The following is a 15,816-nucleotide window of genomic DNA, read 5'->3' on the forward strand; positions in this document are numbered from 1 at the left end:
GATCTCGTCCACCCACAATGAGTCTAGGATTTAAATTTATAAATTTATGGCTTGTATATAATTAATACACTATAACTATTATTATATTACATTTCAGAGTTCTAATAACTTTTAAAGATGCATTTATGTATTCATAGTATATACTTATTTTCCTATTATTACCTTTATTATGACTTTACTGTCGTTATCTGAGACTGTAACAGCTGGACTGAGAATCTGTGGGAGTCAGACCTAGGCAGAGGTTAACGTGTGGCTCATCACTGACATCCCTTCCTGCTTCCTTGCAGGCATGAGGAAATGAAAAAGAGAACAGGAGGAGCAAGGACAGTTCTCTCTGTGTGCTGGTTGTTTTATTGCTGTTTGTGACCTGGAAGAGACTGCAGACGCAGCACAAACGCCTCTTGCAGAGCCTGAAGTTGCTGTTAAATGCCTGTTTTTATCAAGGTTTAACTGAAGAAAATTAAAACCAGTAACAGAAGACGACATGAAGGCCACAGAGCCTGAAATTTTGCATTCCAGAGTCCTCCGATCCTGTAAGAGTGGTGGTGGCACCAGGGGCTGCTCAAGCCCCCCCTCCCCACGGAACAGACACCCTATGATGGTGTGGGAGATGGTGGTGACAGCGAAGTGTGTTTCCTTTGGTCATTTTTCCTGCTAGCATAACAATTTCCTCTCTGAGAGGCACGAGGTGGTTGGCTTGGTTCTTTTTGAGCTAAAATGTGCCACAGGCAGAATTCATCAGCCCTCTTACTCATGTCACCCAGCCAGGCCCAGTTTCCCTCATGGCCATTTTTGGACCACTGACCCCCCAGTCTAGTCACTTCTATTTATCACACGTGTTTGTAGCCTTTCCTTACTCCTGGAAGCTCTTAGGACCAACTTGGGTGGTAAAGTCATAATTAACCAGACCTTAACTGCACTGGCTGTTAGCTCTAGTAAGTAGCACTCAGCTTCCTCCAAGGAAGCTGAAGGTCTTGACCGTCATGCACTCTCCAGGGGATGGAGCATGAGACCGAGATTTCCCTTCCTGCAGGTGTTGCCAACAGCCAGCTCTGGCCTGTCTCGGTGGTTGAGATAAACTCGCAGATGGCTGTGAAGCCTGTCCCTGACAGAGGAACTCTCTTTGGTTTCTGATCTGAGGTGCTTGCAACAAAGCTTCACCCCACAGTTGTTTCTGTGCAAATACAACAAGCAGGATGTGGCCATGGAGGTGACAGTGCACAGTATTTTTAATCATCTGGTCCCAGAGAAGGTTATTTTCATCTTGAAACGTATTCTTTGTGGGTCAGCACCAAGGTGGCAGTCTCACTCATTAAAAACCAGCCACCTCTGAACCCCCCAAGCTACAGAGACCACCCCCGAGGTCCTGTATGAGTGAAGAGCCCACCCTAAGAATGAAGACTCAGACAGGGCCCAGTTTAATTAGTTTATTTCTTTAAAACCCTGTCAGAAATAATAGAGCTGTGCATTGCTTACAAAATATATTAAACACTCTGTCGCCCCTTCCAAGGGAAGAGGAGCACTTTCCTTCTAGTCAAATGCAAACCTTGAGCACTGACCCCAGAATATTGCATCCATCATCAAGGTACTTGCTGTGAAAGCATCTCTAAACAAGAACAGAAAGGCTGCCCTGGTTTTATTTCATTAGCATGTTTAGTCCCTTGATAGCAAACCTGACCAGGCACATCACGAGAGCACTTAAAAAACAAGTCTGTACATCTGAGCTCCCACACAGACATGGCATAGCAACATCTTCAGTAAAATAATTTTCCCTGCCCTGCAGGGAAAGACATTCAGAGGCAAAACCACATTCGCAATATATTAGAATTGGAAAATCTGTGCCAGAGCAGCTTTGCAAATACACACACGAAGAGTGGCTGACTTAAAACACATTCAAGACGACAGAAGTTTGGGGGACAAAAGCAGCTAAGCCACTTCCTAAACCACCTGGAGATCCAGCAGTGCTGCAAAGCCCTTAGAGTGCAGACCCAGAGCCCCACTTCGAGAGAAATGGCACAGGAAACCGCTTCGATCCCCCTATTTCTTGGTTATCATCTCTTTCAGAAGCGACTCTCGACACCGCACACCTTCCTGCTTCCATTTAAGTAGCCGTAGCACTTACACCTCAATCCACCACGAGAAAACGATTGCTTGAAAGAAACAGATTTGGAGGAAGGGGAAAAGCAAACAAATTTAACTGATCCGTAGCAAAGTAGCTCTGAGGCCTCTCCTGTAGCACTCTGACCTTACAGTAACCTGGCATCACTCAGAGTTCCACCCGGTAGTAAAATGTGAACCCAGCTGAACAGCAGGAGCGGACCGAGCGTTCCTATCCCCACAGCCGACGGTACGTGCAGTAGCTTCCTCGTCCTTCTTTCTTGCTCTGTGCTGTGCTACAATATTAAAAGCCGAATCACTTCAACACCTGAACCTGCCACCGAACCGAGCTTCCTGCCGTGGTGGCAGGACGTCAGACTGGGCAGAGAAGGCTCAAAGCGGCAATTCAGAAGGGAAGAAAGAGTTACTGCACTTAGTGGGTCTTGGGCATCAACTGTTAGCACACAGAGTAAGGATGTTTTTGTGAGTATCTCTAGGGTTGAGAAAGAAACTGCGGCAGGAAGAAACTCTCAAATGACAAGTGTTTCTTCTGCCCCCTCCCAAAAAATAATAAAATAATTGGTTTAAACATCTAACTGAAGATGCTCCAACACCATTCAGCCAACAGGGTGAGGCAAGTTAGTATCTAAACTATTTAAGAGGATTAAAAAGCTTCTCCTCTCCTGAGCAGTATGTATGTGCCCACCTCTCCTCCAAACACACGAACACACTAAAGCAGCCAACGACTGACTGCAGTTACCATTGGCCAGGAAGTTCGTGCTTCAGCAGCGACACCCCTTGAACACAATCCCCCCTCAGCCACTAGGGTCCATCTGCAAAATCAGTTTGACTCATCTGGACGTGGTGAGCAAAGTGGTGGGCTGGGTCCTGGGGCTTCTGAACTCCTGCAGACAGGCAGCGCATCCTCCCAGACCGACACCCTGCCGTCATCGGTCATGAGCCTGCTGTATATTAAGCATATGATGATGATGCCCATGGGATTGCGCTGATGAGGCCAAACGATCAGAATATGCTTTAGCATCCTTTAAGCTGCCCTGTCTCTTGGAGAAATAAGAGATAAGCTTATATATGGCTGAGGCCTGTCTTCTTTGCTATCAGACCTCGTACTGAAGTTATGGGGTGAACAAAACTATCAGAGCTTTGTCAGCACCATGTTGTTAAAATTTTAGCACCAGAGAAGTTGAATGACTCAGCTTTGACTGGTCAAAACTAACACGTATATGGCATACAAACAGCAACACACACAGCACTGGGAAGCTCAGGAGTTCCTGACTTTGTGAAGCTAGTGTTTGGTAAATGAGTAACTGTGGAAGCCACGGGTTTTTTTCCCCAAGAGCAATCTTTTCCTCACACTGTCTAATTAATGGGCTTTTCTTCCCCTCCGAAGTGCTGAGGGTGGCCCAGCTCCTACCGTCTAAGGGGATGGGAAATACCCGGGACAGCTGGAGGTTGACAGGACCTGCTGCCCACTGAGGACGCACAGGAGACGACGCAGGTCATGCCTTACCCAGAACACCAAAGATCACACAAATGGATGCAGGTCACAGGATCAGCTTTGGTACAAATTCAGGTTTCAACAGCAGTAAAACAAATTCTGCATCACCCCAACTAGTCGGTATGTACGCTTGCTCACAACCTGACCAGCTCCGGGAGTCCCACCAGCACTAGGTATCGCATTCAAATGCAACACTTCTCTCTCTGGTGATGAGGACTCATGGACACTCAGCCCAGACCGCACACTAAAAATATTAAGCAAAATAAGGAGAATTAGGGGGGCACTTTCAGATCACATTTCTTCAGTGAATGCAGCTCAGAGTCACTCACTGCTCACCACAACACTACCACACGTCCTTCAAAAATACCTTTATCAGCCCTACATCGCAACTTCCTGAAGCTCACTCCGCAGGAGGGAAGGCTCAAAACTTATCTCGACCCTGGGTGGTGAGCAAAGTCTTACCTGACTTCAGATTTCATGAGAAGCAGTTCAAAATTCTAGATAAGGCCATATAGAAACCGTCTCAACTTTCCCAAGCGCTGTGAACCCCCACCAACCCCTCATCTGTACTGGTTCAGCTATGTCCCTGCTGCAGGATCTATGCCAAGGCACTGAGGTGAAAAGATTTAGGGGTCTTTTCTGATGCAACTGAAGTTTCTCCAAAGGCAGATGCAGAGGCGCTTCAATCGGGTTTTCCGAGAGGTGGTTACGTCGTGATTAACACCACTTCGTTTAGTCACCTTGCTACGGACGTAGCTTATTACTTTAATGAAGAACACATGACCTCAGAGAGAAAAAAAAAATATACCAGCAACAACTAAGTTCTGTTCAGGTGACGATCAGCTGAGTTGGCAGCTACCATCTTGTACAAACGCAGCCCGTATGGATGATGAAACGCGCTGTGACTGACGGTGGAAGAACGCGACTCCATCCCTCTGGTGAAGACTCCCAGGCTACACAGCTCCATCGGTGCTGCGAGCCTGAAACCCTTCTCTGCGGAGACTGTTGAAGTCCAGCCGCGTGAGCACTTCGCAGCGCACCAGAAGGGTGTCGTCCTTCACGAAGGTTCGTTGTTTCAAGGTTTGCAGGTGCATGAAAGTCACGTAACCAAAACCTTTCGGGTTGCGGTGAATGGTGGGTCTCTGGAAGGCCAGTAACTCCGGCTTGGCTTCCATGACTTCTTCATGGTTCTGCCTCTCGGGGCCTTCGGATTGATCCAGAATAGAAAGCCGTATGGTGCCCTGGAAAGGCCAAGGCAGATGGCTGTCGTACTCCCCTTGCATCGTGTGGACAAACAGAGAGATAAAATTAGCACAGCGCTGAGCATTCGGGAGCTGGATGTGCAGGCGCAAACACAGCTTGTAGCCGGGCTTTCCGGTGTAGAAGCCGGGACTGTGCATCACCACAGGTCTCTCTTCTTCCTGGGCCTTCTGAAGGCCGCTGAAGTTCTCAATCTTCCAGATATAGATACCGTTACACTGCTGCGCCTCCATTTCGGTGATCTTCCCCTCCAGATTCCGGATGGTGCGTTTGAGTTCTGCCATGTGAGTGTTCTGAGTCTCCATTTTCGCGATGAGTTCTCGGATCTGGTGATCCTGTCTTACCAGACGACCTTCCAACTGCTGAATAGTTTCTTTGAAGTTTTCAACTTCCGGATTACAATCATACGGGGCATGAGACACTTGCGGGAAGAGGGCGGGCTCAAAGGGGAGGCCGTTGATGAAGGGAACAGGATTCGTGGCCGTAACACTGATGTTTTGGAAACTCTGAGCCATCATCCTCATGTGGACCTGAGTGAACTCCTGCATGTGTCGTGCCAGTTCATTCCTCTGCATCTGGAATTTAAGAGATGCGGCATTAGGAACATACTGAACGGTACCTGCAATCACATCTTCAACATGGCCCTGAAGAAAACCAACCAACTAGTTGGCTCCTGTTGTGTGAGAGAAACTGGAATGTGGATCGAGGACAGGTGAAGCAGCACGTTACCAACGGAGGCTCCACGGTTAAGATCACTGTTACGACAAACGAAAGCAGAAGTTCAAATGCCAGTGCGCAAATACTGTTCAGCTCAGGAGAGTGACACGGTGAAACGGTGTCGTGTCGGTGATAAACGCACACATTTAGTATTTTTCTGTGCTCTAAATCTGCATTGCATTCCCTTCACTACCTTACTGGAATGCTCCGTATACCAAATACAAAGGTGTATGAAAATTGTATGAAATGATGAGAAGATCCATTTTTACAGAGAGGTATTAAACAACTAGATATAGGAGTATTCAGATTAAATAATTTTAGAATTTAATCAGATTTAAAGCACTGTCGGGTTTTCTTCACTGGACTCCAAGAGCCATAACTGTATTTGGTTACAACTTTGTGGAAGAAATGCTAGAAGCTACTTTATTGTCGTGAAAGCTGAGGAAACACTCAAATAATAAAAAGTTCATCAAGCAAATCATTCACCTATTTGTTTAAATTTGAAAAAGACTTTGAACATGTAGTGTTTTAAGAGAGAGTTAAGATACCTCAGAACAAAAAGACCCCACACATCACTGAGGATTTGGGCTGGTGAATCACATTAAAAAACCCCACAACAAAACCACGGAGAAGGGCAGCGACTGGGGATTCCAAGGACGGCCTTACCTTCTCGGGACACCCAAAGGGGCTGTAAAAACACGGCACCGGGGCAGTGGGGCAATCGTTGTCATAGTGGTTAGGCATCTGAAACAGATTTGAAAGGAATTTTCCATCAAGTTCATTCTCAAGATCCTACAAGAACACGGCTGGATGGACTCTGAAGAGGGACCTGAAGTCAGACCAGTTTACACCTACATAATTTCTCAAAGAAATATGGACATTTTGAACACAAGTGTTAGCTGGTGGTACAGATTCTCTCCTCATAAAGATACGCCCTCCTCGTATGAACTTTAACAACTCACTGCTTTTGTTCTTAGATTAGGCATCAAAAAGCTTTCAGGTTTTCTGCTAGAAAAATTGTCTTTTGTTTCTAGCCTGTCCTCGAGCTACATCTCGGACCATTTCCTCCCCCTCTGAAGCTCTATTTGCATATACTTGGGTCTCTCTTCATTATTCTTTTCCCCGAAAGTTCAAATTCCTTCCATTTTTCTGATGGTCTGTGTTTTCCAGTCCCACTTATCTCCCTGCTCTGGGTCCTCCTTGTCCAGCCCCACCTCGAAAGCTGGACAGCTTCGGCTGAGGCCTTACGAGCCCTGAACAGAGAAAAGGGTAATTTGGGGGTTTTATACAACCAAGTACGTTTGTCTTGCTTGAATACCATGATGAAGCAGAACACAAGCTTCACACAGGTCAGCCATTAATTCTAAACCATTACCTCATTTAGCATTCTCCATTCCCCGGTTTTGCAGCTCGTTATTCTACCCAATGACAAACTTTTGCCTTTGTCTTTACTGAACTCAAACTTAAACTTGTTTTCCAGAGTATTTCTCCAATTTGACAATATCATTCTGTATTTTAACCCTGGTCTTTAACACAGTCCCATTCAGACAGAGATAAGCTGCAAATTAAGTAACGTTGACCACTTCCCTGTCGATGAAGGAAGTTCTTATTGAATAGAAGAAATAATAATGGCTATCACAGCAAACCCCCAACAGCTGAGCCAGTTGAACACAGAGAAAGGTGGTCCCTTACCTGCTCTCTGATGAGCACGGTGTTGCAATATTCGCAAAATACATTGGCGAGCGGGCAGGTTTGGTCATGAAGCTTAGTTACCAAAGAGAAAAGGAGAGGAAAGGAACAGTCAATAAACGTATGGGACTTAAGAGTGCTAATCACCCATGAAAAGGCGTTAAATTTTATTTACATTTAATATTTTGCATTTAACTGTATGAAACTGAAACAAAGCCAATCCCCTTACCCTATCCAATATGTGTTCTATAACGACTGTTTTTTCCGGACTCATACAAGAGATTCATGAAGTTGCAGATATCTTAGTTCCTAAAGCTCTTTCATATTCAGTTGTAGTGGAGCTACATTTTCTTTATTACATTGTTGGACTGTATGAGGTATATGTTGCAAACTGGTTGACAATTTGCAACATGATACTATCCCTTGAGATAAACCACATCCATATCCAGATACAGAAATGGAAGCTCAAAAAGGAAAGGACTACCCTCAGCCTGACCCGAGTGAAAAATGCAGAGCTAGGAAGAATTCAGAAATGATTTTGGCCTTGTGTGTTAGCAGGTATGGCCAGGAGATGCATCTCCTGACGTATCTCTTCAGGCAGGCACAGAAACTCTAAGTGTAAATATGGCTTTGTGTGGTCCTTCAGCAGTAGATACTGGCCTCTCTGATGGTGAGGCCAAAAGTTTTCTCACCAGCGGAATCCCAAGAAGTTTGTAGTTAAGCACAACCCTCTCTCTAGCTTTCGCCTGTTCTAGACTATCATACTCAGTTTGTACCTTCTCCCTTGCCCAGCACAAAGAGCAATTCTAGACCAAAAGCTTTTTTTTTTTTGTGAACTGATGTTCCATTTACAAGCGAACCCACATGAATGGAGGCTGAAACAGTGAGAGACTCCTCCTAAGTACCTCTTTATCTTCATAGGCCATGGATGTGACACAGTTTGGACAACAGACTTGACGCCTTGGACACTCCTGTGTCATGTGCTCTTTCAGGTGGTTCTTCGGGAAGGCTCCTTGGCACTGGGAGCATTCCATGGTGGAGAACTCACACTGCAACTGGTGGTCCTGAACAAGGGCAAAAGAGGGATTTGATGCTACAAACAGGGCCTATCGTCTCATCTGTTTGCAAGATAAAGCTCAGCACAAGAGCAACAAACTACAATCGTTCCCTCACGCACACAAATCCTTAATCACTGGTGCTGGCTTTACCAGCAGCCTGTCCTTGTCCCATTACTAAGACCAGGGCTTCAGGTATTCCGAGCTTTAAGAATGCTCTCAGGTAAAACTCTGGCTTTATGTTTATCCTTTTAGCTTGCACTACAGTGTTCACTTGAGAATCACCTCATTACACTTAATCAAAACCCAAGCACGTGTGGCTATAGTCTGGCACGAACACTGCACTGAGCCAGCATAAACAGGTATGTCCCCCTATGTTATTTTGAATTTTTACAAGATTGCCTCAAAATTCTCACCTCTAAATGCCTCAGCTCCATCTTCATACCGCAGCCCTTGTTGGGACACTTCACCGTTAAAGAAAGGATTTCCCGTTTAGCAAAGTTGTCAGGAAAAAGCTGATTTTCGAGCAGAATTTCGTTGTCTACCGGACATTTGTGACCTGCATCTCTACAACACAGAGAAGAAAGGAAAACGAGAGTCCAAGTTTCCTTTGCCCTTCAGTTAAAATATTTTTATAGTAGCAAGACATTAGTGGCCAAATTATAACACAGTTTTTATTTGGACAGATGCCATGATAGATAATCTGAAAATAAACTTGAGGAGCATGTAAAGAAACTAAGCACTTACGGTCCTGTTTCTGTAAGTACCTCCCATAGCTCAAACATCAAAGAATATTTCCCCTACTATTTCAAAACAAACCTTTAAAGGTTCTTGAACCTTCTCTCCTCTCTTTCCCAGTTTATCAACAGCAAAGGTGATCACAGCCGAGAGAAAAACATCTCCCCCTTGCCCCAGATTCATTTCATTTATTTGGTGTTGCTTTTCTTATCGCTCATTTCACTGGATCTGTTGTACAACCTTTGGATGGGTTGGTCATCCTTCAGTCTGTTTATTTATACAGCAAAGAAAGGTAAAAAACCTCCAGACACAAGTATTACTAATAACTACGAAAATTACCCTGGATTTGGAACTGGGTATTGTATCTGAAGACATTTTTAACAGCGAACAGACTGGAAGTGAGTGCTAAGTGGTGAAAGTTTGGAGCCTGATGGTGGAATGTGGGTGCACACGACATGCACAAGAGAACCAAGAGCCTGTTCCACTTTGTCTGGTTCTGTCTACCTGCATCTAAACACAATCATTAGAAATGGAGTAAAAAGGGGAGCACCCCCACCAAACTGTCCTTTAAAAAAAACCCATCCAGTTCAGCCCATTTCTGAAAGCAGCAGGTTACATATCTATTGACAATTAAGTAATAAAGAGGCATGAGGGATCAAAGTTTCTGAGCTGAAGTACTAATGGAAACAGCAATAAAACGGAAAAACGCACAGGGCGGAAAAATGTCAGCGAGCACTCGTGCTGCAAAGATCAAAGGCCAAATCATTGTCACCGCTCGCAAGCGTGAGGGGAAGCAGAGCCCAGTGGGCTGTGGAGAGCAGAAGGGAATTTGTGTTCTTTGCTGGAAAAGGAAATAATTGCTCAGCAACTCCTTCATCAGCAACACTGCTAGAGGAAGCGGGGGTAAAGCTGAGGCTTCGAAAAGAGACTGTGAACTTCCTTTCCTAGGTCTGGCTGCAAGAGCCAGCTCGCCTCGAGTCTGAGATCGCACTCCTAAGCGAGTGGAAAAAAGAAACTACCCCGTGTGCCGTTTTGTGTCACAGCTCCCTGAGCCACCACCAGCGTGCTGAGCTTTGTCACAGCCCAGCGACGGTCCCTCCCTCCGCAGGCAACCTGCAGGGAGTCGGCGTGCGCAGATACAACGTGGTTACACACAGCCTGCGTAGCCAAGTGTCCTGCTACTTCAGTGGGCCAGCTGATGAGACAGCAGCCTAATTTCCACTCAGAAAAGCTAATCAGGTGTAACAGCCAACAGCAGATCAATTTTAAATCGCGATTACCAGCTCCCCGGTTTAAATAACTAGCAGACAAAGGGCAAAATAAGAATGAATGGCAATTTTCCAGTGATGACAGTAAGGAGCGAGCAGGAACTCACTGCAGTACATTAAACAGGCTCCAAAGGCCACTTACAAGCACTGGGTTTGTGATTAAAAGGCTGCTTAGATCCATCCACAGCCAGAGATGTTGGTATACATTCCCTGTCACAGAACTGAGTCTAGGCACCTCGGTTCTAATCCACGTTACAGCAGAGGGTTTTCCTGTGCTGGCATCATTTATCACATCGGGCTGTGCCACCCACAACAGCGTCCGTAAAACAGTAACCATCTGCTGCAAAGTACAATGAATAGCCCTATAATTTCCCTTGAAATTAAAATATAGGTATAAAAAGTAAAGCCAGAACAATTTTGTTTGAAGCACATTGTAAGATCTAAACCTCCAGTAGTTAAGTTTTTAAAAAATTCTTTCTAGTTGCATCCACAACTTCTTCAGATCAGACGATTGTTAGTGTCAGTCACAAGAAGCAATTACTCAAAACCTGCTTGTCCATCCCTGTCATTTCAAACCCTTCATCTCTGTGTTCACTTGAGCTAGACAGAGAGGAAATGAGGAATCAACAGAAGCAATTTTTTCCTGATCAAATAGAGGCTGTGCCAATCACTTAATGGAAAAAACAGTACTTTGAGAAGGTAGAAGTCACTTTCCATTTTCATTTTGGTTCTGTAGAAGCTTCTCAACGACATCAATCAATCCGGTAGCGTGGACTCTGCGTAGTCCAAATCAATACTGTGCTGTAGATGCTGCATGCTGCAAATCAATAGCTTGATCCACGGGTCCCAATTAAACATGCAATTCAGCCCTTCAGCGAGTAGACGAGGGAAAGTGCCAGACCTGCCCCCCACCCCGACTCCAAAGCCAGATTTCAGTGAGGAATGAGGGAAAACATTTACTAGCAGTGAATCATTTGAAATATCACTGGGATGGGCTCCAGCCTCCCTGATGAAAAATGCTTCCCAACTGTGTTTAGGATTGGCTGAAACAGTCAACGCTGCCTGCAGAAATGAGGTAAAACAAGGGTACAAACAAAGCAAAAGCTTCTCGTCATTGAAACTGTTTGCAGACCTAAAGCTCTGAGCACAGCAAACGCTGTTAATTTTAAAAGCAAGAGAAACCATTTCCCATGCCTGGGGTTTCAGAAGGAAGTTTCTCTACCTGCTACGCGTGGGCTCGCTGCAGTTCCGCACTCAGTCCTGCACAGCCCATCTACAGAAGGACTAGAAAACAAGAGAACCTGCGCTGTGAAGGATCTGAAAGCCTGAAAATGAGACACCTGTTTTTGGTAATTGTAAGTTTTGTCATTTTCTCCTCACTTTTCAACCTGGGAATTCTGCTGCCTTTGAAATGATGGCTGAGCAGACATTTCTGAAGCTCGGGAGACATAAGCACTGACTAATTTACCTTCAGGGTTTACAGACATCACACTCCCATGAGAAGGTTTAAAGATTTCTTTCCTCCAGAAATACCCACACTAAAGAAGAGTATAAAAACTGCTACTGCCAACAGACAGAGCAAGCTCAGAGAGAGCAAGCGAGGAATTCCAAACCTGAATGGTCTTTATTAACACAAACATCTATTCAATGCTTACAAGCATACACGAAATTATTTACACTGACCTCCTGAAAGAATTTAGGTTGGGAAGTGCCAAGCGAAGGCCAGAAAGTGAAGCCAACTGCCTGATTACAGTCAGAGCTGACAGGTTCAGCTTTGGAGGTTTTTGCCTTTTTCTGTGCACCCAAATACCATTGAGCGATGCACTGGGTAAGGCCTGACATACAGAAGCAGGAAAACGGAGAAGGTGGCAAAGGCCTAAGGGAGCAGGGTGATCTCATGGGGGGGATAGTGGAAAATGGAACCTCTCTCGGTTTCCTCTGCAGAATCCACAGGGGTGTCACTTTTCTTGGGTGAACGCTGGTGGCTTTTGGCATTATCTGGGTAATCACTCTGCATCCTTTTCTCAGAAACATTGGTGAAACTGATGTTAACGACACCTGGGCTGCAAACACACACAACAAATTTGTGTGCTTGCTAGAAAGGCGAATCGCCTGTTCTTTTGCTGTCAGAAGTGGGGAATGCAAAATTAAACTTATCCTCTCATACTTAGCATCACCACTTCCCTCCTTGATCTAAAAGGGATGCCAGAAAGAAATACAGGAGCATCAGACACGGGAGTGACAGAAGCTGCGGAGAAACCCACAAATTACTGTATTCAGAGAACATCGTTGCCCGCATCCTAACATTGAAGAGTTTGATGATTTTTACACAAAGTAAGATTGGAAATGAACCAGTTCTCTATGTGGGTCACACAGCACTAAATATTTGGATTCCTACCAAACTTCCGTGACATTTGAGCCAAGTAAGCAATTAATAAGACAAAGCCTCCTTACGCTGAAAGGGAAAAACCCTACAGCACAGTATCAAGCCTTCCACGAAGGTGTTCTAGTCCTCGCTGCCAGATGTGGGACCCCGATGATGACGTATTCCAGGTCTGAGGGAAGGACACTCTCAAGTGTCCTTCGGTGCACTCTCTGCCCTTCCTTCACCCTTCAGTCACTCGTTTTATGAGCCCAGCCTGTTCCTGCCTTCCTCTCACTTCCACTCCCTGCGGAGTTTCCTGCCTCCACGCTTTGAGACTATTCCCTCATTACATTCGCTCTCCCAGCTCAACAAGGCAGCGGCTGCTTTCAAGCAAAGAACTGAAAGAGCGAAGTGCCTTTATCTGCACCAAGAAACCTCGTTTATAGCTGCCTATAGTTATGAAGAGGAACAATCACAGGGAAAAGACACTTTTTATAGTCTTAGGCTGAAAATGGAATTTATTTGGAGGATTTGGTGACTTTTAAAAAATTATTTAATGTTTTTTCAATCAAATTTTTAGACTCATAAGCTGCATAAATTTGACAAAATATCTAAAGCTCGTGAAGCCTCCAAACTCGTGACATTTTGGCCCGCACAGAGTTCTGCTAGGGCTCACTGGTAACGCCCCAAAAGCAGCTTCGTTCAGTTTTACACTGCCCTTACACTGCTTCGGCAAGTGAATTCCTTCCTACAAGCCCCTTCCATAACTTTGCCTTTACCTGATGGATTTGACAATGCAGCCTTTGCAGAATCGGTGTCCGCACGGTGTCTGCACGGCTTCCCGGAGAGCCATCAAACAGATGGGACACTCATATTTACTTTCCAAGGGCGGATCGAACTCCACATCGTATCCTTGTGTCTCCTCCGCAAACGAACTGGGAGGGTTTCCAGCGCCGCTGCTGACGCTGTCCTCTTTGGCTCCGACGCTGCAGGCGCTGGCCATGGCCGCACAGCAGCCGCCTTCCATCTCTCGGGCTCCACAACTGCTATCGCTATATAACAAGCTCATAGTAGCTGATCAAGGGCCACAAGGAAACGCGCTGCAAGATGACAAAAAGATGTGTTAATTTAAAATATTCCAAGATCTTCCCTTTCCAGTCAAGAAGAAAGTTTATTTCTGCCCAGACACGCTGCAACGGTGGCGCAGACTTGGTTCTACTCAAAATCACCAGGTTGGTTTTGTCCCAGTTCTGTTATCGATCGGTTTTACTTATCTTGTGATCTATAGGAAAGAGCGCTGCATCCTGTCAGCCCAGTTCAAAAACAAACACACCTTTCTGCAACCTCTTTCATCTACCCCATTTCTGTGACTCTTTCTCCTTTCTATGCTTACTGAAAACACTCCTTTACCCCTTCAGCATTATTTACTTCAAAAGCATTCAAATACAATTTGCATTAAAAAAGCTGCACAAAACCAAGTTTTACTGGACAACAATAACTCAAGTCCATATTTTCCTTGCAGGGAATGCATGTTATTTAACACTTCTGTACGTAACGATTCAGAGTGTGGGTTTCAAATCAGTTTGGGCGCATTTCCACTAATGAAACACAAGTCCCAGTACCCAAACCAAGCAGATGCTGCACTGCAAATGAAGATCAAATACACGGCACCGCTGGGAACATTCTAAACCCACAAAAAGGACTTTAAATGGAGTAAGAAGCTACACACGAGCTAAAGCCAATACTTCCACAGCTCAAAAGGTATCTACAAACCAGTACTCAGGGGGTCTTGCTCTCCTTTCTCTCTTCCAGTCTAGCTGGCAGGGAGGACAAGGGACAGGATTGTGCGCACCAAAGATGAAAGACACATTGCCCTGAAGGGTGGTGAAGGGCTTAGTAAAGCCTGTTTTTAAAATAATCCTCACAAATCAGGCTGAACTCGTAGGTATGAAATAGAACAAATGCTGGGATCCCCAAACAGACCGACAATGTTTCTATGTTGAATGAGGGAACTTTAAAGAAAGATCCAAACAACAAATACAAATTCTAAAAGTCCGAGAAATTTTCCTCTCCCTCAAGTTTTGTAGTGGTTACAACCGTTTTCTTAGAATCCTGTGGTGGTTAGTTTTCTATAAACAACATTTCTCTGAAACACTGAGGTTATCGCCAGGTGCGAGGCGGCAGGAGTAGGCTGAGGGGGACAGAGCGTGCTGGGGATGGAAGTCTAAGGATGAATCAAGAGCTGACCCGTCAGGACTGTCAAACTGTATCACTCCTGCAGGCTCGGGGCAGTGAGGGATGAGGAATGAATAGAGTCACCTTGACAAGCTCACAGACCTCAAGTTTTTCCTGACTTTACCAGAATTTGAACATCATAAATCAACTTTAAGTAAGTGTTCAGGGATGGAGGACAGGAGGACATACATGTGGTTTTATTTGGGTAACACCTGAAGATTACAATCCAACAACGATCAGTTTAATCCCATGGAACTGAGCAGCTCTGCCTAATATTTAGAATGGAAGCAAAGAATCAGCGCTTAGAAAGATGCTCTGCAACAGAACATTTTTTAGACTGCCAACAAGTGGGAATGGTGATATGCAGGATATTGGAATCCACAGGCCAGCCCCAGGACTGAAAAATTCACATTATTCTAAGCCACAGGGGTATATTGAGTGAGACTAAGAAAGGGAAGAGGAACCTGTATCTCTTTAGAAACGTTGCAAAGGAATTCAGGAAGTTCACAAGGAGGAAAATAAAATGGTTTTACCCAAATTCAGCTGTCCTGTTAAGGGCAAAGAAGTGCGTGGCTCTTCCCTTGAGCTGTTCCTAGGAGAAAAACCACAATATTTGAAATATTATTCTTACAAAGAAGAGAAGAGGCACTGACTCAGTATGATCTTGACAGCTGAATGCTTTGTAGATTTAACTGCTGCATGAGCAGTGTTGTCTTTGCAGGTTTAAATAGTTTCTAGAGACAGAGCAGGTATGCACATTCAGTTTACAGAAAGAAAAATCCTTTACCGGAGTCATTCTAATGAATGAGTCACTGCGACCAGTCAACATCCCGTCTCACACAAAAATCCCCTTATTCAGTGAGCTACTCCACTCCC

At 45.0% G+C, this 15,816-nt stretch overlaps 1 protein-coding gene across 2 annotated transcripts; it reads right to left on the minus strand.

The window, feature by feature from the left end:
* Nucleotides 1-4,544: 4,544 nt before the first annotated feature.
* TRAF6 (TNF receptor-associated factor 6, E3 ubiquitin protein ligase) lies at nt 4,545-13,774 on the minus strand. 2 transcript variants are annotated; one of them, XM_010138891.1, is made up of 7 exons: nt 13,485-13,774; nt 8,751-8,901; nt 8,185-8,343; nt 7,283-7,354; nt 6,257-6,334; nt 5,362-5,448; nt 4,545-5,313 (listed from the first exon to the last, which is right to left on the minus strand). In XM_010138891.1, exons 1-7 carry the CDS (start codon nt 13,772-13,774, stop codon nt 4,567-4,569), a joined length of 1,584 nt encoding a protein of 527 aa, XP_010137193.1. In that variant the 3' UTR covers nt 4,545-4,566. The 2 variants fall into 2 exon arrangements, with proteins under 2 accessions (XP_010137193.1, XP_010137192.1); XM_010138890.1 differs by having other exon boundaries at nt 4,545-5,448.
* Between the last annotated feature and the right edge of the window lie 2,042 nt (nt 13,775-15,816).

This window comes from Buceros rhinoceros, unplaced genomic scaffold, assembly GCF_000710305.1.
Source record: "Buceros rhinoceros silvestris isolate BGI_N320 unplaced genomic scaffold, ASM71030v1 scaffold12126, whole genome shotgun sequence".
NCBI classification, from domain to species: domain Eukaryota; kingdom Metazoa; phylum Chordata; class Aves; order Bucerotiformes; family Bucerotidae; genus Buceros; species Buceros rhinoceros.

Excerpts from the sequence above, each read along its gene's own strand:
- TRAF6 (XM_010138890.1), bottom strand. The coding sequence starts at position 13,774 with ATGAGCTTGTTATATAGCGATAGCAGTTGTGGAGCCCGAGAGATGGAA. Across the intron at positions 8,344-8,750 it reads TGGAGCTGAGGCATTTAGAG|GACCACCAGTTGCAGTGTGA; the intron begins GTGAGAATTTTG and ends GCCCTTGTTCAG. Across the intron at positions 5,449-6,256 it reads CCTTTGGGTGTCCCGAGAAG|ATGCAGAGGAATGAACTGGC; the intron begins GTAAGGCCGTCC and ends CTTAAATTCCAG.